Source organism: Hydra vulgaris, chromosome 09, assembly GCF_038396675.1.
Source record: "Hydra vulgaris chromosome 09, alternate assembly HydraT2T_AEP".
NCBI classification, from domain to species: domain Eukaryota; kingdom Metazoa; phylum Cnidaria; class Hydrozoa; order Anthoathecata; family Hydridae; genus Hydra; species Hydra vulgaris.
Window position 1 is genome coordinate 51639604 of NC_088928.1, and position 26795 is coordinate 51666398.

A 26795-nucleotide genomic window follows, 5' to 3' on the forward strand; every position below is an offset into this window, starting at 1 on the left:
CATTCGTCAAAAAAACCACCTTCCGCTTAATAATGCTGCAAGCAACGCGCACTGATGAGTGACTAACAAACTGCCTTCAAATGAAGAAAACTGTCCTCCTCAATAATTTCCGCGGAAATTCCTCAAGCCGATTGCCTCTCGACCACATTAGTTTGTCGCCAACCTTCTTCAAGGTCAATCCGAGCACTCGTGCCCCACTACCATCGATCCTTTCACCATCCTTACTTTTCAAGCCATATTTTGAAAAATGTTTTCTAACGTATTCCATGTTAACCACATTCTCATCAACAAAAAAATCATCTACGTATGTCGATGTCCCTTTTTTCACTTTTTCATCTTGCTCAACGATAGCGCTCACTACAGATTTCATGATCATTGGTGCCACATTAAGCCCAAAACCAAGTTGCGTCAGAAAATACTGTTTGCTCTTAAACATCACCGTTTGATACGGACATAGTGTCTATCCGCTTTCAGCTGGAGATATGCTTTTCGCAGGTCGACAATAGCTGCGTTGTTTCCCATTTGTCTCCACTGCCTCAACTTCTTAGCACAGACGTCCGAATCTCTTCTGAATGCCTCAATGAACCTTTTGATTTCCCTCCAGTCTAGCACCGGCCAAACTTTATTTTTATTGCGTTGAACTGCTACCATTAGTGGCAACTGGCGGTCCCATTGTATGTTCATCATATTCCAGTAACCATCCTTGCTTCATCCACTCCCGTAATTCGCTCTCATATTCTAGCTTAACGTATTCCGAAACCGCATAATGTATTTGCAGATAACTTCGGATTGTCTCCTTTTTTCCATAGGGGTCATCCATAAACGATGTCAGTAAATATAGTGGGGGAAGGGGGGGGGAAGGAGTGCTGGAAAGTTTGACACTAATTGACAATGGGGAGGGGGGTGTTGAGGCCAAAATGATGCCATTTTAAATAATTTTTTATGATTTAATGAGCGGATTTTAACGGTATTTACATCTACTAAATGGTTAAGAAATGATGTTTTGTTTGTGGGGAAATTAATATTAAATGCGGGGACTTTGATATTATATTTTATTAAATTATTTATAATATAATATTATAAATTAATATAATAAGTTTCCCAGAGACATTATATAAATAACTTCTACTAACGTAAAATAAAAATTACTATTGTTTTATTAATATATTACCATTTGAGTGCGAATCAAATTATGTTAAAAATATTAACTCTTTGTATAAAAAATTCACAATCGTTATTCGCTCTCTAGCGAATTATAAAATGTGGTTCAAAGTAAACTCATAAAAGTAAACTCATAAATTTGTCATTTTTTGAAATTAAATTGTCGTTATTTCAAATACGAAACTCTTATTGCTCTCTAGTTGATTGTAAAACGTGATGCAATGCAAACACATAAAGTCTATGGCAAATTCGAAACGCTAATTTCTCCCTAGCTGGTTGAAGACACTACTTTAAAAAGCTTGCGCTAACGATGAGCAAAATCATTGTTCTGATTGTCATGTAAACAATACTAATAAATCAATATTAAAATATGGATAAAACCGCATTACTTAACTTATTGATGGTCTCGTATGGAAATTCTCATCCCGATTAAAAAAAGGCTCATATCTAGAAAGAAGTCCATAGTATATGGAATTCATTAAAAGAAGAGAAACTGGTGCATAAGGATCTTGAATCAAGATCTAGTATTTAATCAATTTGTTTAATGAAAAGGCAATGAAGTTTAAGAACAAGCAACTATTATTTTGGGCCAATACTCCAAAACAGTCTGCCCCCACGTATACTCCACTTGAATTTGACAAGAAATCCTCACAGTTTGTTGAGCCCACCAATGAGCAATCTGTTATTGATGATCAACAAAGTGCATTAACTTTGAGCTTGTTAACCACGAAAAATCAATAAAATGCAAGAACAGTGGCTCAAGATCGACTTAATTCTGAGATTTCAGCTTTAGATTGTGAAGTTGCTGGACTGAAGACTAGAAAGAGAAGTGGATTCATTGCTGAAGCTGAAGAGGATGATTTGAAAAAGAAAAAGAAGAAACTAGCTCATCTATGTAAAGAACTGGCCAAAAAAAATTATGATCAAGCTCAACAGATGAAAACTAGAGAACTGAATAAAGCTAGAATGGAGGAAATCTGCTTGGAGCATCCAGAAGTCAAAGAAAAACTAAAAATCAGAAAGAAACCTGGTCGACCGTCATTAGAAGTAGATCAACCTCTTCTTTTGAAGGTGATTACGGATATTGCTCTCCATGGTTCGTCCGCTGATGAAAGACGTTGGTCAGAGGTTCTTCAGGTAATGATAGCTTAGCTATGTTTGTTAATATTGTATTTGTTAGAATTTTACTCTTAATTAGTACTTGCGTTATTGAAAATATCCTTGAAATGTTAACAACTAATTTCAAGATTTGATTTGAATATAACTTACGAAATAAATCCCGTTTTCTGTAAAAAAGTTAATTATATCCAAATTTCTTTATTATTTAGAACATTAAAACTCTCGACGATTTGACATCCGAGATGAACGAAATTGGATTTGCAATCAGCAAGAGCGCCCTCTATACTCGTCTACTTCCGAGAAGTTACGGAACATTAGGCAAAAGGTATGTCAAAATAGTCCCTGTTAGATTGATCAGTCCTCAGAATGAATCTCATTTAAAACATGTTGACGGACTCTTTTGCAGTTCAACTATAAAATACGTGGAAGAAGTTTTTTCTATTTTAGGGCCAGATGAAGTGTGTTTCATTAGCCAAGACAACAAGGCTAGAGTGCCAATTGGAATCACAGCAGCCAAAAAAACAGGCGCCGTTGTTGATGCATTTGGAGTACTGGGTAACTCTCCCGGACCACGACTGGGTTGTGTCAGCTAAACACAAGCTTATACCATCTGTATACGCTGGAATTACGATCAAAAAAAATGGTCTCGGAAAAACAGTTGCTGTTACTTATTCTGGACCTACCTACATTGCTGTTCAATCAGGAAAACACGCATCCTCGACCGCCTTCGCTCATAGATTAGACTTTCAGCGGCTCTTGGATATCAAAGAATTCGACTCTATTACCAGAGATCCTCAAACTAATATGGTTAAGCCTATCGTTGTGTTTAGCGTTGATGGAGGACTCGACGAAAATTCTAGATACCAGAATGTAATTGAAATCGGGATTCGCCATTTCTTGAAGAAAAACTTTGACGCTCTTTTCATCATGACGAACGCTCCAGGCCGCAGTGCATTCACTGAGCGACGAATGGCACCTCTAATTAAAGACTTATCTGGGGTGATTCTTCCAAACGAACATTACGGAACTCATCTTGATTGTCAGGGTAATTACATTGACAAAAGTTAATTTGTAAAAATATTAATATAATTTTTAACCTACAATAACCAACATATCTTTTTAAATCAGACAGGACAATAGATGAAAATTTAGAAAACAGAACTTTGGTTTTGCTGGACAGACTTTGGCTGATATTTGATCTGATCTACAAATTGACGGTTATCCAAGCATTGCAGAGTATATTGATCCAGAAAAATCAGAGCTAGAGTCAAGGAGCCTTTTATTACATGATCAACGTTGGATTGCCGATCATCTTCGTACAAGTCAATATTTTACTCAAATTATGAAATGTGAAAATCGTTCTTATTGTCGGACTATTAGAAGCTCTTACTTTACTCTAATTAGAGCAAGATTTCTTCCGCCCCCTGTCCCTGTCAACCAAACGAAAGATGGGCTCAAACAGTAGATGTCTCAGAAGGAGCGAAATAATTGTTATCATCATCCGTCTTTATGCTCATCGCATCAAACATTGAAAGTATTCTTCCTTGTACTGCCAAAGGATTTCCATTTTTGCCGTATGATGCGTTTTGTCAATCAATCCAGTCTAGCCAAGCTGATAGAATCTGTAAATAGTGCAATATCTACTTTGCCTCTCAAGCTATGTTGAAAAAGCACGCTTCTATCCATTCTTCTGCTATAACACTCCCTCTAATCAAAAGGGTCCAACCTGTTCGTATCGCTGCCAAGCGTCAGACATAATTTTTGGCAGTCATTGCCTTGCAGAAGAGTTCGGAAACTGCTGAATGGTTAGATGAAAATGAAGTTGAAGCAACGAATTTGAATGTACCTCAAGAATACAATATTCTTTTAGAGCGCGGAAAGCATTCACTACCTATTGTTTGAATCGATGATCACTTCAACAACCCATGGGAAGATTATATGAAAGATATATAATACTATTTGTTTAGTTGATTATTTAATGAGATATTGACTATTATATAATATAATTTGATGAGATCTACTATTATATAAATTTATAATTTAGTCAGAAAAAAAATCAATGGTTTTTAAGCATTTTTAATGTTTTTTAGGGCGGGAGTACACAAAAACTGACATCATATATAAAGGGGGGTTGGCCAAAAATTGACAGTTTGACAAAGGGGGGAGGGGAGTCAAAAAATTGAGAAAAAACATTGACATTATTTATGGATGACCCCAATATCCATTTAACTGTCCAATTTACTCCATCGAACACTGCTTCGTGGTCCCGTTTCTTGATTTCAAGTCGTGTTTTTTCTTCGTTTTTCGCCATCGCACAAACATTTTCCCCAAACCCTGCTTTACCTGACGGAAGAATGGAAAGCCCTCCTAGCAATGGTATTGAACTCATTCCAAGCATTAAAACTTGCGACTAGAACCCGATCCCGTGCGAAGACATTGCCAACCTCAAGCAAAACCATTGCCGTTCCAACACATCTTTGAACTTCGCCTCCGAATGTTGTAACCTTTACATCACTTGATCGCTCCAGTTGGTTGTTCGAAACCAATTTTTGAAAAATAATCTTTGTTGAACATCTAGTATTGACAATAGCTTTCGCGTTTTTACCATTCACCTTGATTTGGATTACCAGAAGTGCACTAATCCACGGGCATTCGAGAGCGAGCTAGCGCACACCGATCGCTCTCCTTCTCGTTTTCCTTACATTTTGCCGCCAAGTGTCCTATCTCTTTGCATTTGAAACATCAAACATTCTTCTTGAAGGCTGCGCAGTTCTTCGCGATGTGATTTAACCTTCAACAGTTATAGCATACTATAGACTCAGGTGACTTCGTTCTCACAACGTTGTGGCGGGTAGTGGCAGCGGTTATATTCAACTCATTTGCGCTCTTTCAATTCAAAGCGCCTCTTACTATTGGCAATATCACGTCAATTGTCTCTTTTGCAGCCCTAAATCCTTAAGAAACTGCTTCCGGCAATCCAACAACAAACGCCAGTCGCACCACCTCATCCGGCAACTTTGCTAGACACGACAAACGTTTTAGATCCGCCAAATAAATATCCACTTGTTTCTCATCGCTCTCATGGGTAGGCATCCAAAGAAAAGGCTTGCAGCAAGACATCCTTAATTTTATTTGCATCTTTCTTGTCTTCTTCTTCCAAGCCGTTGTAGACTGCGTAAGCATCACTTTGCAACAAAACAGGAAAGAGGACTGTCAACTCAACGTTTTATTATTATAACATAATTATAGAGATAGATAGATATAGATATACAATCTTTTTCGTCAATATAAAATTTTTTACAAAATTGTTAACGTAACAAATCTGTAACGTAAAAATTATAAGATACTTAAATATATATAAATATAAGAACTCGTATAATTAAAATAGTCAAGTAAATGTCTTATAATTATAAAGTAAGTCTTTATAAATATAAATACAATTAAATGCATTTTTATAAATTGTGTAAATGGAAAAAAAAAAAATTCAAGACGTGTAAAAGTTTTTTAAAAATAAGAGATTATTTCAGTAATGTTGAGGTCAAGTAACTGTTGTTTAACAACGCATTTAAAATATTGAAAAGAGCTTATCGTTTTAATCTTATTTGTGAGAAATGAGTTCCACAATTTTGGTCCTCTTTTAGATATTGAGAATTTGGATTGTCTCAAAGACATTTTTGGAATATAGTAGTTCTGCTTTGAATGTTTTGTTTCGTATATATGATCAATAAGTTGGAAGTAATTATGGAATATTTTTGGGACCAAATTATTTTTTAATTTAAACATAAACTGAAAGATGCTATAGATGCTATATGCTATATGCTATAGATGCTATATGCTATATGATGTTTTGTTCATAAATATTAAGAACTCTCAGTTCTTTCATTATTTGTTTAGCACTAACATATCCATAAGGCTAGTTTTGATTGGTAAGTACTTGCCCAGGCAACATTGCAGTAGCTAATGTAGCTATGAACAAATGCAAATTATAAACTTTTTAGACATAATTTGTTTAAAATATGCTTAGTTTTATGCATAATCCCAATGATATTTTATTTTCTAACAACTTCATATGCTCTTTCCAGCTAATATGTTTATCTAGAATGGCTCCTAGAAACTTCACAGAAAATGCTCTTTTTAATTTTGTTTTGTCAACTAAAATATCTGGAAGTTTTAATGTTAATGTGTCTGACTTTGATGGTTTTGTGAAAAGAATGCATTTACTTTTTTCAATGTTCAAGGAAAGTTTGTTGACCTTCAACCAATCGCTTAGCTCTTCAAGCTCCTGATTTACTGTGTTAAAAATAGTTTTAATATTTGAATGGGTGTAGAAAGCTTGAGTATCATCTGCAAAAAGAATAAAATTCAGTATACGAGAAGGTAAAAATATGTCGTTAATATAGACAAGAAAGAGCAAAGGACCTAAAATAGATCCCTGGGGAACGCCGCAAGTAATGGTTTTAAGGGAAGTGCAATTTTTATTGTAATATAAAGCTTGTTTCCGATTGGTTACATAGCAACTAAACAGTTTTAAATTTTCATTTTTTATACCATAATTACTAAGTTTGCATAGAAGGATCTCGTGATCCTCTGATCCACACATTTGCAAAATCTTGTTAGCCTTAGGTCTCAGGGCAAAAGTTTTTCCGACGTTGACCCAGCTTGGATTAATTTAAATAGATTTTTATTATAACGCTATCTCAACTTATTTTAGTTATCACCATCTGGCTCTATAATTTCTACAATTTAACATAAGAGAACGTCATGTAAGTTAAAATTTAAAACAACGTTATTTTTTTTGGTTGATGTTTGATGTTAATAATTAGAATTTATTTGAATAGATTAATAAAGAACGTTAATATAACATGATTACCGAGTTATTAAAATGGTTGTTTGATAGTTAACCCATATTTACTTTGGCTAAGGGTTTGATATCTTATTATAATTTTTTAAATTCAAATAAAATCAACATCACAATAAGGATTCGACTTGTAATTAAATTCAAGTGTAAAATATTGAAAATTAAATTTATGATTATTGAAAATTAAAGTATTTTAATTATTTTAGTTTAGTAAAAAAAATTAAGTTTAAAAAATTCTGAAATTCACACGTTATCATAATCTGACGGTTGTGATTCAATTACTTTTTAAAAAAATATAAAATAAAATTAATTAAAAAGTCTTTTTTGCCAATAAAAACTTGAAACGATGGCCTATAACTCAAACTAATTTTAAAGTTTCTAAAATCGTAGTTTATGATGATTTTGATTTTCAACCGACAGCATTTTGTTTTTCAAATTTACACCTAATAAAAATATGAACTTTTAATTTTCCAATCTAATTAAATTTCGATCGACTGAATGTTCAACTTACTGCATTTCTGTACCTTTTGTTTTTATTGATTTTATAACTTGACCCGAATTTGATTAGCCGCAGCGCAGTAATTGAAGGCTTCACAATCGAGAGACATCAGGTTCGATGCTAGAAGAACTAGTTATTAAATGGTTTATTGTTAAATTTGTTCTTTTGAGAAAGAAAGAAAAGATCAGTTAAATAATGTTGAAAACACAGACCAGTTAAAATCGTCTATAGCCGTAAAATTAGTACTCTATTGTGTTATAAACTTTTCTAAAAATCATTTCTTTTAATATTTGCAGAAAATTTTTAGGAGATTTTTATGTAAATATAATACTAGGAGATTCAATTTCTATACAAAGCCATTATCTATTGACGCTTTAGAATGACATTTAAAACAATACATTTTCTGGATTTCTGAAATGTGATGTGAATCATTGGATGCATTATTTGGTTTATGATTATTAATTTGGTTGTATTTCAAGTAAAAATTTGCCCTTTCCCTACTTTTTATACTTTTTATTTACTTTTTAATGATGTTCATAGTTTGTATCAAGAAACCCATGGGTTATCTTGATACGAACTATGAGCATCGATAACTTGAAACAACCCGTCTTGATACAAATTTATAATTTAACTTTAAATGGTCTCACAAGTTTAACCAGTTATATTTTGGGGCTGCTCAAATAATACGTGACTTTCTTAAGGGGGAAGGTGGTATTGGAAAGTGTCACCAAATATCACATGGGGAGGGGGTGGTTTGTTACAGTGTGACAAATTTTAAATTAAATTTTTAATCACAGCGTAATTTGTTAAAATTGCAAGCTAGGAGATATTTATAAATAATACGGAAAATTTCAAGAAAAATAATATGCAACGGCTTCACAAATGATTAGCGTTTATTTTTTAGCGGAGTCATAATAAATAAATAAAAAAAATTAAATTAGCTTTTTTACACGTTAACCTTAATAAGAGCACAAAATTCTGAGCATAAATATCATGCAGACACAAAACGATGCCCCACTCTCACATACGTAAACCAATTACAAAAAAAATAAAATTCTAAGTTGCACCGCGCTTAAGTAATTTGCTTGCAAACAATAATTTCAAAATCGTGAACTCTGAAAATAATTATAAAATCTAACATCTAATCAAATTTATTGAGTCATCTAATCAAATTTATTGAATTAAACGTATTTGATAACACTTTTTATCTGTCTGCCGCTTGCACCAACTGCATTCGCGTTTAGTTTATTCTGAAGCAAAACCAGTTAGTAAGATAATTTACTGCGACAAAGTTATGCATCTCTAGTAGATAATTTTGAAGTGTATTAATTTATGATTCAATTTTTATCATTCAGATATGTCTTTTCCGAAAATTTTTTACGATCTGATAATATTTCACTATCTAAAAATTATTTTTTTTTAACTACCGACATTAATGACCTCACCTGCTCGTTTTTGATGACCATTACATTCAAGTTATTCTACTCAACTACTTTTGTTAAAGAAGTAGTATTTTCATTACCTAAATACTTTGTAAAAGAAACTTAGCATAGGAAAGCTTGTCTTTCTGTACAGAATAAGAAAGCAATTCATTCACTTCAGCTGCTTTTTTAGAACCAGCTCACCAAAATAATTTACTTGTTATATATGCTTAAATTTCCACTCATTATTTTTTTAAAGAATTAATTTCTAAAAAAATTGTGAATATTTTCAACTAAGTATCATCATCAGAGGCAGAGTAATTAATAAGGTTTCATGTACCTTTATTTGGTTTTAGAAAATATTATTTTACTTGCGTAGCAAAACATTTCATACCGCAAACTGCAGCTTTCTGATATGCGTCATACAATCGTTCGTTAGCAGTAGTTATTTCGATAAATAACAAGTGATGGCATGTTCATAATATTTGTAAAGCGCATCATGGACATTGCCGTGTGCTATTTCACGAAATGCTATTGAAATACTTTTATTAACCTGATGAGGTTTTCCACATTTTTCACTATTTATTATAGCAGATGTAAAAAAAACTTTTAATGTTGCTAACAAAAGTAATTTTTCAAAAATTAATTTCAGCTGTTGAAAATCCATTAAAAAAATTTTTTCTAATGCCTTTTTAGCAGCTGAAATTAATTTTCGAAAAGTACTCTTGTACACTTTGACTTAAGTAATCGTCGTTTGAATAATAATTTTCTTGATTATTTTTGTTTATAATTCGAATTTTATTTACCACAGTTAAACAATATTCTGAAACATATTTTGAATAATGAATGTTGTTTCGAAATTTTTTATTCTTTTTCTGTTTTTTTTTTTTTTTTTTTAATAATTATTATTAAAATACAAAAAAAAAACTACGAGTAATAGTAACTCTTCATTCTTTTTCTTCTTTATTGTAACTTAAGAAAACAAAAAATTTAATTACCAAGATCGATTATCAACATGGTTGTGAAGCCAACTAAAAAAAGTAAATCACACGGAATGTTTTTCAAGTTTATAACTTATCTCTTTATACCTATACTTAAGCAAATAGGATTTTAAAAAGAACTAAAACATGGAAAAAAAACAGTTGTTAAAACCGTTGCTATGGATTTAAAAATTAACCTGTTGCCTTTGAATACTAATATTAGGGACTTTTTATTAATTTTTCAAAGAAGTAAAGTGATTCTAGAAAACTAGAATGTCCAAATTGTCAGAATTTACAAAATAAAATTTACTTTTTTGAATTAGTTAATTAATTGTATTTATTATTCTGTATGTATATATGTATGTATGTATATCACTTTATTGTAATTATATATATAAACAATTAAATAAGTTTAAAAGTAATAAGATAAAGCGTCATAAAAATTGTCATGGGAACAGGTGCATAATTACTATGATGATGATAATAACTTATTATTGTGACTGTATATGGATATATATGTGACTATATATGGATATTTTTTATTTATGCACCAATTCAATAAACAGATTTGAGTTTCAAAAAAACTTTAACTAACATTTGTTTTGATAAAAAAAACTAATTTACAATGGTGCTATTCTCCAATTCATATCCAATCGTCATCATGAAAAGCTCTAGGCAACCAAAGAGATAAGAATGCAAGTTGAATCAAAAGTTTAATAAAACGTTGTACACATAAAAAAAAAAACCAGCGCCGGATTAAAGTAGAGTCACAGGACAGCTAGATTATGTATACAAACAAATCTTTTTTTTTAATGTTTTTATTACATATTTTAAACAATAAACCACAAATATACTTTTATTTTATACTTATATTTACTTAAGTAAATAATAAAGAATATGTTGAATCTTTTTGATATAGTTGATCTTTCATTTTATGAAATAACAGAAACTTTCATTTTATGAAATAAGTTATGTATGGTGTAATTATAATGCGCCTTATTTTTGATGTATCTAAAGTATTTATTTTATTAAACTCAGTAAAACAAATCACTTTTTGAACGTTGACAACAAAAATATAATATAACCTAGCTAAATAGATTAAGTATTAATTAATTTTAACATTAACTAAATTAAATGAATCATTTAATGGGAGATTTAACATCATTTTTACTTTTTAGTCGGCATTACAATTATTAAATTAATGTTCATTAGTTTTAATAAAATTTTCTAAATTAATTTCCGTTGCATAAAAACCACATGGTTACAATGACCACATGGTTAATGACCACTAACCGAAACTAAAAACATTAATACTATAAAATCTTTTAGACAATAAATAAAAACTTTTAAACAAAAAATAACAGCACAAAAACAAAAAATGTGGTTCAGAAATAAATAACAACAAAAAACCTAATTATGAGTAATTTCTAGATTGCATTTATCTATTCAGAATTATGGTCATTTGAAAACCTAAAATCTTCCACAAACATTTATGAAAGGGTTTGCTAGTTTGATTTAGTTTTAGATGATATAAAGGATGCTGGTTTTATTATAAGATACAACCAAGATAAACGGATACAATAATTTATTGACTGCAACAGTTTTTCTGGTTCTTGACACACCCAGCACAACTTTGTAAAAAGTTACGCATGGTTTTTATTGCATGTTTTTAAACTGCCTAAAACAAAACCAAAAAAAAAATGTGTCAATAAAAGGGCTCCATTCTGTGAAGTTATTGTTTCCCAAAACACCAATTTTGATGCTAATGGTTTTACCGTTACGGAAGCGTAGTATTAAGGCGAGTTTCCACTCATCCGTTTTTCAACAAGAAAGGGAAAGGAAAGGAAAAAATAATCACGCGAGCATGCGTAATAAAAGCTTTTATTTGTCCAAAGGAAAACTGCGCATGCTTACGTGATTATTTTTTCGCTCCCTTTCCCGTCCCCGTAGAAAAACGGATGAGTGGAAACTCACCTTTATTCTATACAAACAAATGCGAATTCGGTAATAAAGGCATGCGATTTTTAAATATAAATTTAAAACCTTATAGAACACGTGTTAGACTCGAGTAAAACTATCCGTGAAATTAACGTGTTTTTGATTTACGTCTGGACTGTGACAAATAAGTGTTTATACGAGTTTGAATTCCGAAAGGGAAACTAGATAGCCGGCTGGCACAATAGCGTTGGAATACAATATTTATAAATAAAATGTTCTTTTTATATTGTTGTTATTTAACTATTAAAAAAAAATGCTAAAAGATAAATACTACTCTAATACTTGATTTAGAAAAAGATTCTGTAAAAGCATGAATAAAAATCTTAGTACAGTAATGAGGGTATACTTAATAATATCTACGAGTACTACGAAAAAAAAAGAAAAAAACGAAAATGTGATTATTATGTAGAAGTTTGTAAATCGGTTGCTTTATCTATCTGCAAAATCTTGTTAGCCTCAGATCACTTCAGGATTTTTCCAAATGTTTTTCCAACGTTGTCCCAGCGTGGTCTGCCAGCTTGGATTAATTTAAATATACATTTTTTATAATCCTGTCAACTTTTTTAGTTACCATCATCTGTTTTTATAATTTCTATAATTTAACTTCTGAGCGAGCATCATACAAAAATCTTAAACAACATTATTTGTTTAGGTTGATGTTAATAATTAGAATTTACTTGAATAGATTAGTAAACTACTTAATATAAAATGATTATTGTGTTATTAAAATGATTATTTGATATCTAATCCTTATTTACATGAGATAAGAGTTTGATATATTTTTATAACTTTTTAAGTTCAAATAAAGTCAACATCACGATAAAGAAATAGACTTGAATAATAATAGAAATAAATTCAAGTGTAAAATATTGAAAATTGAATTTATGATTATTGAACCCTAAAGTACTTGAATTACCTTAGTTTAGTAAAAAAAAATTAAATTTAAAAACTTTTAAATTAAAAAAAAACATAGAAAAATCAAAGTTGAAACTTAAATCTTTTTTGCCAATAAAAAGCTAAACAATCATAAACCAGTGGCCTAACTCAACCTAATTTTAAAATTTCTAAAATCGTAGTTTAATTTTGATATTCAACTGACGACTTTTTATTTTTCAAATTTACAACTAATTAAAACATGAACTACTAATTTTCGAACCTACTGAGATTTCGATTGACTGAATTTTCAACTTACTATATTTCTGACCTGTTTTTTAACCCACTGTATTTTTGGAGTACTGTTATTTAAGTTTATAACTACACTTTTTCCAGTATGTTTTTTAGTATATTTTTTGTTGATTTGAATCAGAGCCGAATTTGATCAGCCGTAGCGCAGAGGTTAGAGCCCTGGTTTCAGAATCAAGAGGTATTAGGTTCTATGCCTGATATAAAAATTTTTTATTTATTAATATTTTGTTAGTTGTATTCTTTTAAAAAAATAAAAGCGCTAGAAAAAAACGTTAAAAACACAGACCAGAATGTTAAAATAAAAATTGAAAAAAAATTAGATTAACTCAAATCGGTTGAATATAAAAATCTCTAAAACCGGTAGAAAAATAAATCGGTCAAAAAAAACAAAAAAAAACTATAATTGGTTGAAAACAAGGTAGGCCTCACCCATCAGTAAAACATTTGAAAATTATTTCCACTTTTAATTTTTTTTTATTTTTTTTATTTTTTTTATAGTTCAATTGAATTTTTTGTAGATCTAACAACGTGACACGCCTAATTATTAACTATGCCAAGTCAATCAGTTCCTAATTGATTTCTAATCTTTTTTCTAGACTTGGTTCTAAAACATTAGATTTCAGCCAGTCTTTTTTAAAAACAGATATTTAAGAGGCGCTCTAAGCGGTAGCGTTCTATTAATTTTATATAAGACATTGGCCAGTACAACAAAAACTTATGAAGTTTAAGTATTAATTTAACAAAGACTTGTTAAGGAAATTTAAGTTTAAAGAAAGTCGTAAAATTTGAGATTTATGGTAATCAAATAGAAGTTTTTTGTTTTTTTTAGATTTTGAACGTACATTTTTGTTAACATGAAAAATTATAAAGTTATAAAATGGAAAAAAAAGGTTTTACTTTTAATAATGCGATTGTTTCAATTGAATTTAAGGTTTCATTTTATTTGTGTTTTTCGGTTTTGGTTAATGAGGATTAACTGATTAATCTAGGCTATTACCATTTATACGACGGTCGGTTATTATTTTTATTATTTTTTGAAAGTTTTGCATTGCTTCAAAAATAACTCAACAAACAAGTTTAACTAACCTTTATAATAGATGTTTTTTTAAAAGATTTAAGAAACAATAAACCACTTTATTTAAATCTTTTTAAATAAAGGTCAGGCGTCTAGAACGTTGTTTTGTTTTTTTGAATAATTTTTATCTAGATAAAATGATGAAGAATGTTTCCAGTTAACAAGTACAACTTAATTAACTTATTTTGTTTTGGTAGAAGTAACATCATTATTATGTTTTTATAAAATAATTGGTAAGCTTGCTGATCCTTAAAAAAAAAAAATCCTTCCTTCTTACAAAATAAACTTTCTGGTGCGTCACAAAAATTTTGATTATTAAATTAATTTAAATTGTTTAAAATTTAAAAAAAAAAAAGTGTTTTCACTGATTGCGATTGTTGATATTGGAAACACAGATATATAAACTAAATTTTTTAACACAAATGATTTACACTAACCTTATGATAGTAACTACTGCAAAGGTTATCAATAATTTAATAATAGATTTTCTTTAAACCCTCCCTCACTTGTGACGATAAGTAAGACAATATGTTTAATCAGAGTTTGACTTATAATGATTATTGTCACTTTGGTGAACATTTAAATTAAACATCTTTTTTAATTTTTAAAATTTTATAAAAATCATTTTTTTATATTTTTGTTCATTTTTAACTTTAATTATACTAACTTGCCTAAATCGATAATATTACAAAAAATATTATCATAATTTTACAATTATAATTGACAGCATTCAGTGCCAGCCCGGTATGAAACAGGACTAATATTTTTATAACTTTTATTTAAATTTTGAAACAAAAAATAATTAAAAATTATGTAACATGACTTAAAAATTATTCTTTATTTAAATTTCTTTTGGTTCTTTGTACATATTAATTTTTAGAAAGTTTTATACAGTTAAAAATAAAAAAGATGACATTATTTAAACCCCCGGAAAAAAATATCTATTATATTATTTATTTAAAGTTCACTATTTGAAAACACAGTAGGATAGCATTCTTATCAATTGTTATTGATTTTCTTTGACCAATCAGCTGCAAAGCTTCTTGAAAGCAGTTCAACTTCCAAAAAAATGCTCAGAATTAGTTCTCTTAAAGTTTCCCTCAAGGAACTGTCGATTTGTGTCGAACAAAAACAAGATATCAAAACCGGTGTGCATACCTATCTGCTTATAGCTAGATAAGGACCAATTACAAACCTGGCTGAAACACAATCTGAGAGTCAGGTAGTAATAATTAAAATCATTGAAGTAATATTGTAACTTTACAACACTTAAAAATCATACCTAATTATTACCAATTGAAAACATCCAACTGTTATGTAAAATCATATATATATATATATATATATATATATATATATATATATATATATATATATATATATATATATATATGTATATATATATATATATATACACACACACACATAAATACATATATATATATACATACATACATACATACATACATACATACATACATATATATATATATATATATATATATATATATATATATATATATATATATATATATATATATATATGTATATATATATATATATATACACACACACATAAATACATATATATATACATACATACACACATATATATACACATACATACACATACATATATATATATATACACATACATACACACACACACACACACACACACACACACACACACACACACACACACACACACACACACACACACACACACACACACACACACATATATACATATATATATATATATATATATATATATATATATATATATATATATATATATAAATATATATATATATATATTTATATATATGTATGTATTTATGTGTGTATATATATATATATGTATGTATTTATGTATGTATATATATACATATATATATATGTATATATATACATATATGTATATATATGTATATATATATATATATATATATATATATATATATATGTTTATTTATTTAAATATTTTCTTTAGGAATGTTTTGTGAAAGCCACTGAGTATCTTGAAAAAAAAAAGAGTCCAATACAACATCACTCAAATAAACTGATCGTGTCGAAATCAATAACATCACAAAACAAAAATTTTATGATTCCAACAGCTAATTTTCAAGGTATGGAAAATATTAAGAATACTGATATACAAGCTGTACCTAATATGGAATCTGATAATGCTGTCAAATCACCAACTGACAGTTTATTTTCTGAATGTGTCCTTGATTTTTCAAAATATCTTTCTACAGCTGATTTACCTGCAGCTCCTGGAGAGTTCTTTGATGATTTATTTCATGGAAAATTATCGAAAGATGCGCTTCGGAGACATTTGCCAGGTTTAATCAAAATAAAGAAAGAACCTGACTCGACGGCTACTTCAAGATGCTCAACACCAGAGAGCTTGCTTCCAGAACATGATTTTGACAATGGAGATTTTCCTACTCCCCAATTTCAGGATAATATCATTAATCCACGGTACCAGAAAGGTGGTTTAATGATAAATCAATTTCAATATATTCCTCGTAGTAATGGTACTTCTGAAAATGACTCTGATGACGAAATTAATGTTGAAGTTTTAGATTTTAATGCGCAAAGATTGAAAGCTGCTTTAATAAAGTTGGAGCAGAGTAAAGGTGATGATAATGTTAGTCATAGAAATGAACTAAAGTCACCCCGTAGTAAGAGTCGAAAAACAATGTCAAAAGGCAGTGAAGAGTATTTAGTGAAACGTGAGCGAAATAATGTTGCTGTTAGAAAGAGTAGAACAAAAGCTAAATTAAAGCATATTGAAACTCAAATGCGTGTTGGTGAGCTAACAGAAGAGAATGATCAGCTACGTAATCGCATTGCTTCCTTGCAAAAAGAATTAGATGCTATGAAAAGTTTTTTTGAGTACAATTCTCTAAACGAAAAGTCATCTTATTTCTCTTCCTATCCTGCCATGTTCTCTGCTACAAAATTATTGTAAAAACCTAAAATATTTTTTTTTTGCTTTATGTTTAATGATTTTAGTTTATAGTTACTCAATATTTATTTGGAGTGTCATACATATGGATTGCATAAAGATTTAGGAAAATTATAAGTCTGGAAAAGTATATATTTGGATCGGATTGTCGAATGTAAAGAAGCTTACTTAAAGTTTTTCCTACTTCTTTAATCTTTGTAATTTTTTAGCAATTTAAATAACAATTTTGTTTTGTTTAACTTGATAATATTGTTTCTTTGTTTCACTTCATTTTATTTCAAAAATATGTGCGTTAGTGGTTTGAAAAATAATATTTAAGAAAAATATCTGCAGCTTTCACCTTAATGTGTTCTATATGATAAAATAACACTTGGTTTGAAAGATTTTTGAATAAAAAATATTTTTAGTGATGCCTCAAGACCCCTGAACTTTTAATGGGTTCTAAACATCAAAAAATAAGTTTTTCTTGTTGGGTCTTAAAAAAAGCAAAATGATATAAAAACTTCTAAAATAATTGTTTTATAATTATTTTATAATAATTATCTAAAATAATTGTTTCATAATTAATTGTTTGAAGTTTTATAAAAAAACATTGATAAAAAAAAATCGTAACTAAATTAACTTTGTAATAAAGCGTATTTTCTATTTTTAGGTGAAGATTGTCATTTTCTAGGCATTAAAATCTAAATATTTTTTTATCAAATGACGATTGTTTTTGAAATTTTCATATTCATTTCGCCTCATTTGAGACTCAACAAGACATGCTTTTGAAAAAAAATTATTAATATTACGGACTCATAAAATGTTCAAGGGTCTTGAGACACCCCTAAAAAAAAAAATTTTATTCGAGAAACTTTTAAATCCAGTGTTTTTTTTATATAGAACACATTAAGGTGCAAGCTGCAGATATTTTTGAAAAAAGTGGTTTTTTTAATCACCCTAATGAGAGTGTTGTCAAAAGCGTTTAGAACCGTTTAGAAATTTTTAATTTATAAATTAATTGAGGAATAGTAAAAAAGGTATATTTTTTTATACAATAATTTCTCTAAACTCGCTAAATTACCAATTTAGCTTTTATGTTTTAAATAAGTTCGTTTTTTTTTTAAGTATTAAAATAGGTTTTATTTATTAATATTTGAAATATCCAAACCTTCTCAATCAAGCATTAATTTTTGACAAGATGGTTCTTAGTAACACTCTGCTGCAACTATGCTTGTTTTTAATTACTTTATTAACTTTTAAAGTGCTGCAAAATATCATTTGACATGACTTTGTATCAAAGTTATTCGAACGACAATATCTATAAATTATAATAGAAAAGCTAGCGTTTTGAAAAAAAAATTCATTTACTGAAAGCAAAAATTCAACATAAAAGCTTATTCAGCGAAGAGTCTAAACTATTACAACAATCAGTTATAAGAACTGACACATTCTTGTAACTCCAGCGAACTTTAATTGAATGTATATATATTTATTTGTGTACATATATTTTAATTAAAGTTTTAATAGTTTAAAAAGTTTCAATATTACATTTTTTTTTTTTTAACGCGTTAACATTTCACTTAACGTTAACATATTTTTTTCCATCATTCTATTATAATTAATTTAAGTTTTCACTGGTCTGTTAAGTAATCTCTGCGTATTAAAAAAGTCAGATTAAGCTCTATTTCTAAAATTATACTTTTCCGTTTATAAAAGCTTCTTGAATAAATCATTAAATGTCCACTAAAATAGGCTATATATTTATCTTTAAAAAACACAATTTTATTTAACATACAGTTTAATTTTAGAAAAGGGTATTCAACTCATCATGCAACTCGTCATTCAACTCATCATGCAACAGCTGATTTAGCTAATAAAACCTTCGATTTTTTTTAAACAAAAATTACACTTTTAGCTTTATTAATTTGTCAAAAACACTTAATTAGGTTGATAATAAAATTTTCCTGCATAACTTAGAACCACGTGGAATAAAAAGACGGCAACAAAGTTTATTTTTGGATTATTACTACGTTATGTGAATGATATCTACTTATCTTCAGACATGCTTAACTTAATTCTTTTTATGATAAAACTATTTTTACTCCAACATAAAAAAAAAACATTTTTCACAGCAGTAAATCGTGATCTGGAAAAACCTTATGACTGACTCAAAGGAAATAAACTTTCATTGATTATCAGTAAAACTAAATATATTCTGTTTACAAAGCAATATAACACCAAAAACTTGATATATCAAAATTCTCAGCCTAACGGTTAATAAAATTTTAATATGCTTAAAAATAAATGCAGTTTATTTCCGAATACTCAAACCTCCAAGGGACCAATGAAACATTTTTTTTTTTTTTTTTTTGCATTATAAATTTATTCAACTCGTAAAACAAAATTTAAATACAATTTTTTTTTTTTTTTACATTTATTTTGCTGTTTAACAATAAATAATCAACATTTATATACAAGAAAGAAAAAATATGTCCGTAGAACAAAGAAGACAGAAAATCTTGTCAACAAGCACCTTTTTTGTATATACAATAAAAAATAAAAACTTTTCTTTTTTACAATGATCTTTATAAAGTAAAGAGTTAAACAGACAGGGGCTCAAAGAAGATGAAAATGACTATACGTCATCGCAATCTTTTCATAGAGCCCCTTTATACATTTTTAACAGAATATAGATATTAAATTAAAAACCCTAATGGGCATAAAACTGCTGCGCTAATCAGTAAATCAAAAAAAGATCAAATAAAAAAATACTAAAATAATTAAAATTACTTGGTGATCTCTTTAAGCACAAATGGTTCTCAAATTTTAAAAATTTCCTTTTTTATTAGAAATTTAAATGAACTTAATGATTTTGCTATACATTTGAATCCTTTTTGATAACTATCCATTTGGTCCTGGATATGCAATGCTATATTCAGCATATTTATTAAAGTTTTGAGGCAGTTTACATAAGTTACTTATATTTGCTCTTAGATAATAGTTTTCCTTATGTTTATTTCAAACTTATTGTTGAAGTTTACAGGAGAGAGGTTATTATTGATTCGATACATAAAAACTAAATGCTGATAGATATTTATTTCATAAACATCCATCATTTTCATATCTTTTTGTTTGGCGTGTTCACGCTTATTTTCAGAGTAAATGATTCTGCTAGCATGTTTTTGTAGACTATAAATGTTTTTAAGTTTTGATGGTTGTATACTCGCCCATGTTATGTTTGCATGGCTGATGAAGCAATGAATTAGTCTAAAATATATTAGTTTGAGACTTTGTTTATTGATATGAGCGAACTCGATACATCATACTAATTATATTAGTGATTTTAGATTGAATATATCTTATTTGAGGAAGCCAGAATAAATTCTCATCAACAAAAACTCCTACGAATCTAATACTGGCTTGCATTTTAATTAAGTTATCAAATAGCAGGGACAAGAAGAAGACGTAATTTGTCTTATCACCAAGCTCCTTAATCTATAACGTAAATTAAAAAATAACAAAAACTTAAAAATAACGTAACACTACATAACATAAAACGTATTTCTAAAGACATAAATAAAAATCATAGTTCTTAATGTCTTAATTTAACTTTTTGTTTTTGTATTGGTTAAGAAAAATCTAAATACAAAAAAAAGATACAAAGTTATAATAAAAATTATATTATTAAAAAGCATGTAGGCAAATACGCATAATCCTGAAGCTTTTCTTTTCCACCAGCATATACCTTGAACTTTTTTTTTTTTTTTTTTAGTTTACAATTATTAATCGTAATATAACAATATAACAAAATATAAACTTGGAATCTGAAAGAAGATCCAAAAGATCTTGTTTCAGAATCATATAAAATATATCTAACGTGTATATATATATATATATATATATATATATATATATATATATATATATATATATATATATATATATATATATATAATTAAATAAAAATACAATTGATTTAATAACTATTAACAATGTAGAATAAACAAAGACTGAAAATAATTTTACAAATTATCCAGAGTGAAAATAATTTTACATTTCAAAAATATTTACATATATTGCCAGTAGAAAGAATATAGTTTTTTAATTTAGTTTTAAAAACAGAAAACGAAATTGACAAATCAAAATTAGAAACAACAACTTTGTTCCATAAATACGGTGCTCGATAGTTTATGCAAAATTGATTAAACTGGTTGTTCACTTATACAACGAAGCATAAAACATAAAATATTACAGACATTGAGTTCGTAAACGTTAAGAGCTTTAACGTTTTTCAATAAAATATTTGAATAAGAAAAAAGATTTTCAAAACATATTAAACGCATTGCGTGTTTCTGACAATGGTAGAGATTCCGTAACTTACTTCCCCAAACAATATTTTCATAATTTATATAGCTATGAATAAATGAGTAGTAGAGTTGAACTAAATTTTGTTTACTTAGATAGTAATTAAACTTATATAGAATTCCAATACTTTTGGCCAATTTAGTAGAAATACAGTCGATATGATACTTCCATGTAATATTTTTATTAATGTAAATGATTAATAATCTCTTGAGCGACTCCTTTTTTTTTTCAATTTTATCAATAAAAAGTTTAGGTAAATTATTTGGTGAAAAACCCTTTTTTGCGAGGGAGCGGAAAAGAATTCATTTTGTTTTATCAATGTTTAAAGATAATTTGTTGCACTTAAACCAGTTAGAGATATGATTTTTATAAACCATAAGTTTTTATAAAAGAAGAATTGAAGCAGTAACAAGTGACACGATCTTTTCTAAGATTGTCAAGCTGATAATGAAATACCTCTAGTTGTTGGGTAAGTTTATCAGTTGCAACCATTAATACTTCAAAAAAAAAGCTAAGCGCTACGTCGTTCGTCAGTAGTTTTTGCTTCAACTTGTTCTTAAACTCATTAAGCGTTGCAAATGTTTTAAGTCCATTTGTTAATATTTTATTCAATAACTTTGGCCATCTAGTAGAAATTAAAATTTCAGTCACAGCAAAATAACTATTTGGTTTTAATGTAACTGGTATTTGAGAAACTCGTTAGATATCTGTTCTAACTTATTTTGAATAGCGGCTAGAATATTTAAAGAGATATATTTCTATTAGTATTGAACATAAGTATAAAAAGATGATAAATATTTATTTGGTAGACATTCATTATATTAAAATTAAAAAATAAAAAATTTGGGAAAGGGTAATTCCGCATCAAATCACCCAAAATTTAGAAAATTTTGAACCATGGGTTTTCAAATTTTTTAAAAACCTCTTTGGCTGTTGCATCTTAAAAAGAAAAGTTAACACATAAAATTTTAGCTAAAAATGTTAAGAGGTTGACAAGATACTGAAATTTTAATACTGACCTGGTTTCCTAAAATGACCCGGTTTTCATAACACTCTGAAAAAACATTTTTCTTAAAATAATAAGAAATAAAAATGGCAAAAACATGAAAATAAACATATATAATGTTTTTTTGATGCTGAATTCAATAAATGTACTTAAAATGCTAAAATATAAAAGGAACATGCTTAAAAATTAATAAAACAACTAGTTTCTATAAAACAACTTTGGGGCCGAATATCTCAAAACACCCCCATCAAAAAATTTTTTTTTTGCTGTTAATATTTTCAGCTGTTTATAATCTTACTAGGCACAAAAAATCTAACTGGAAAAACGACTGAAACATACGGAACTTTAATTTCAAAGATGTATCAAATTTTCAATAAAAGCTATTTTAAAAAACTTTCAAATAGAATTCTGTAAAATATTATATTTAGTTAAAAGACTCCTTAAAAAAAAAAACAATTTTGTTATATTTAAGGAAGTCTTAATTATATGATAACTTAAAAACTGAAAAAAACATCTTGTTTTGTTTTATATAAAAACTGAGTTAGTGTGATATGGATGTGCATTTGTTTTTAAAATTTTGACAACTTTTGTAAAAGTTTATTATTACAAGTTATTACAATTGTGCAGATAAGCTATATACAACTATACATACAATTATACTATATACAAAATACATAAAGCTATATGCAATTATATATACAATTCAATTACTTTTAAAAAATCTTAGAGTAGTTACGATAAATGAGTCACAAGACATGATGAGAAGTAGCTTAAATATTGCTCCTGGGAAGAAACTTTGCAAACCCTGTAAGCAAAAGATTGCCAAAAAAGCAGATCCTAAAAAAGAGAAGCAAAGTCAGGGTTAACAAGATGAAGATTTTCTAATATCATGATTCAAATCAAAAAGACAGGAGATCAATGAAGAACTTGAAAATTTTAATATATCTCCTCTAAAATCTCATTCAAAGTCATCAAAACATATACTCTCAGAAGGAAAGCGAAAAGTTGCGCGCATCAACGAAATGGTAAGTAACCTTACTAGAAAAACTGAAAGTCAATTCAATGTTCTCTCAAAACTGTGTTATGAACCAAATGACATTAAAAAGAAGGCTGAAAACTTTGATGAAATTATGAGCTTGATAAAAGAAAAAATTCTATGTTCTGACAAAAGAACTATTGTTCAACTTCTAACACTAGCACCCCCAAGTTAATCAATATTAGAAGTACAAAATAACTTTGCAGTTACAGAATACCAAGCAAAAAAGGCTAGACAACTTTTTAATAAAAAAGGATTGTTGGCTATCTCACCTTTGTATAAAGGGAAAGTCTTACAAAAAGAAATAGAAGATTCTGTTAAACTTTTTTATGATTCAAGTGATTTACGTAGAACTATGCCTGGAAAAAAAGATTATGTTAGCATTCAAAAGAACGTCCATAAACAAAAAAAACTGCTTTTGTGTAATTTAAAGGAACTATATTTATTATACAAAGAAAACAATCCAGAAATACAAATAAGTTACTCAAAATTTGCTTCACTTAGACCAAAGTGGTGCATTTTGCCAGGTGCAAGTGGTACACATTCTGTTTGTGTTTGTTCTTATCACCAAAATGCCATATTGCTAGTAGATGCTTTAAATATTTGACTAAAGAATAAGGACTTACTTTCAAAAACCGTTTGCTCAGTAGAAAACAAAGAATGCATGCTTGCACAGTGTGATGATTGTCCTGGTAAAGAACCCCTCACCAAATATTTGTATGAGATTTTTGGAGAATACGAAGATGATTTTGAGATACACTACAAACAATGGCAAACTACTGACCGTGCAACACTATTAAGTTTAACAGCTGATGTTCCAACGTTTGTTGAACTATTAGCATCTTGTTTTGAAAAGCTACAAGCTCATTCTTTTATTGCTCACTTTCAATCACAGTACCTTAACCAACTTAAACAATATAAGGATCAATCAGACATTATCATTATTGGCGACTTTGCTGAAAATTATGCTTTTGTTGTCCAAGATGAAATACAGAGCTATCATTGGAACACCCAACAATGTTCTTTACATCCATTAGTCATATACTATAAAGATGATAAAGGTGAACTGAAACATATTTCTTACTGTTTTATATCAGATGACATTATACATGATGTAACTTATGTGTACAAAATATTCCAACTAATCATACCAATATTAAAAATAAAATTTTCCAATCTGTCCAAATTACATTTATTCACTGATGGTTGTGCAGGACAGTACAAAAATTGTAAAAGCTTTTACAATCTATGTCAACAAGAGAGCGAATTTTGCCTTAAAATTGAATGGAACTTTTTTGCCACGTCCCACGGAAAGTCACCATGCGATGGGATTGGTGGTACTGTAAAAAGATTAACAGCACAAGAAAGTTTAAAACGACCGTACAGAAACCAAATTCTCACATCAGAAGCTATGTATGAATTTTGTATTGATAAAATCAAAGTTGTTAACTTCATTTACATAAAGGGATTGGACTTACAATTGCAACGTGAAGAGCAAAAAGAAAGGTACACTGGTGTAACAACTCTACCTGGTACTCGTAGCTTTCATCAATTTATACATCTTGGAGATAACAAGGTTGGGGCAAAGAGGTGTAGTATAGACACTAATTGTACAATAATCCACAATCTTAAAAAGAAACAAGACATATCTCAACTTGATACTGTCACTTTAGGTTGTTATGTCGCTGTAGTCTGTGATGATAAGTGGTGGATCGGCATTGTAACTAAAACCAACTTAGAACAAGTTGATGCTAAAGTTAAGTTTCTTCATCCAAATGGTCCATCAATCTGTTTTAACTGGCCTGAAAGAGACGACTACTGTTTTATTCCAAACACCAACATATTGAAAAAACTATCTGTTCCACAAGCTTGCTCTAGTTCTGGTAGAAACTATGTGTTTGAAAATGCTGAAATAGAGGAAGTACAAGTAAAATGGGAGCAATATTGTAAACTATTACAAACACAGTCAAAATAACTTTCATCTTTGATACCTTTACAGATCTTGTATATTTAAGTAACTTTTTAAATTACGATTAACTTTATTTTATTTACAAATATTTTTTGGGAATTTCTTGAAAAAGTAATACATCTTTGAAATTAAAGTTCCGTATGTTTTAGTTGTTTTTCCAGTTAGATTTTTTGTGCCTAGTAAGATTATAAACAGATGAAAATATTAACAGCAAAAAAAAAATTTTTTTGATGGGGTGTTTTGAGATATTGGGCCCCAAAGTTGTTTTATAGAAACTAGTTGTTTTATTAATTTTCATGCATGTTCTTTTTATATTTGAGCATTTTAAGTACATTTATTGAATTCAGCATCAAAAAAACATTTTATATGTTCATTTTCATGTTTTTGCCATTTTTATTTCTTATTATTTTAAGTAAAATGTTTTTTCAGAGTGTTATGAAAACCGGGTCATTTTGGGAAACCAGGTCAGTATTGCAATATCTTGTCAACCGCTAAACTTTTTAGCTGAAGTTTTGCATGCAATATTTTTCTATAATTAGGAATAATGTGTCAAAATATAACACAAAAGGAAGACACATGGTTCAATGGACTGGGTGATTTGATGTGGAATTGCCCGAATGTGTAAAATAGCCCGCATTGTAAATAGTTCTGATTGCATGCTTCTGAGTATTAAATTGCTTTTTTGTGTAATTAAGATGACAATGAATAAACAAGAAATATAAAAGCTTTAAAAAAGTTAGATTTAAAAAACGCTTTGCTCTACAGAGTAGGCCAATATATCTTGAGATTTTATTTATAATACAATGTATGTAATCTCTCCACGTCACATTTTTGTCATGAAGTAAGCCGAGAAATTTTAATATGACTTCTCTTTTTATATCCTGATTGGCAGTATAAAGTTTTGGAAGTTTTAAAGAAATTTTATCTCGATCAAAAAATGATGAAAAAAGTGCATTTTGTTTTGGTTACATTTAGAGATTGTTTATACTTTGTTTACTGACTTAAACAAAGTATTCATGTCATTATGTGCAAAAAATTTTTTGTTATTTGCAAATAAAATTGTATTTAGTTCGGTACAAGATTTGCACAAATCATTAACATAAATGAGAATTATGAGTGGTCCAATAACGATTCCTGAGGAACCCCACACGTTATGTTCATATT

The 26795-nt window shown here is 28.7% G+C and overlaps 2 protein-coding genes across 2 annotated transcripts; both read left to right on the forward strand.

The window, feature by feature from the left end:
• The first annotated feature begins 1372 nt into the window (after nucleotides 1-1372).
• Nucleotides 1373-4251, forward strand: LOC136085126 (uncharacterized). Its single transcript, XM_065806435.1, has 2 exons — nucleotides 1373-2298; nucleotides 2490-4251. Exons 1-2 carry the CDS (start codon nucleotides 2098-2100, stop codon nucleotides 2871-2873), a joined length of 585 nt encoding a protein of 194 aa, XP_065662507.1. The 5' UTR covers nucleotides 1373-2097; the 3' UTR covers nucleotides 2874-4251.
• A 10184-nt stretch (nucleotides 4252-14435) lies between these two features.
• Nucleotides 14436-17512, forward strand: LOC100204711 (uncharacterized). The gene is made up of 2 exons (XM_065806011.1): nucleotides 14436-15518; nucleotides 16293-17512. Exon 2 carries the CDS (start codon nucleotides 16404-16406, stop codon nucleotides 17274-17276), a length of 873 nt encoding a protein of 290 aa, XP_065662083.1. The 5' UTR covers nucleotides 14436-15518; nucleotides 16293-16403; the 3' UTR covers nucleotides 17277-17512.
• The last annotated feature ends 9283 nt before the right edge of the window (nucleotides 17513-26795 follow it).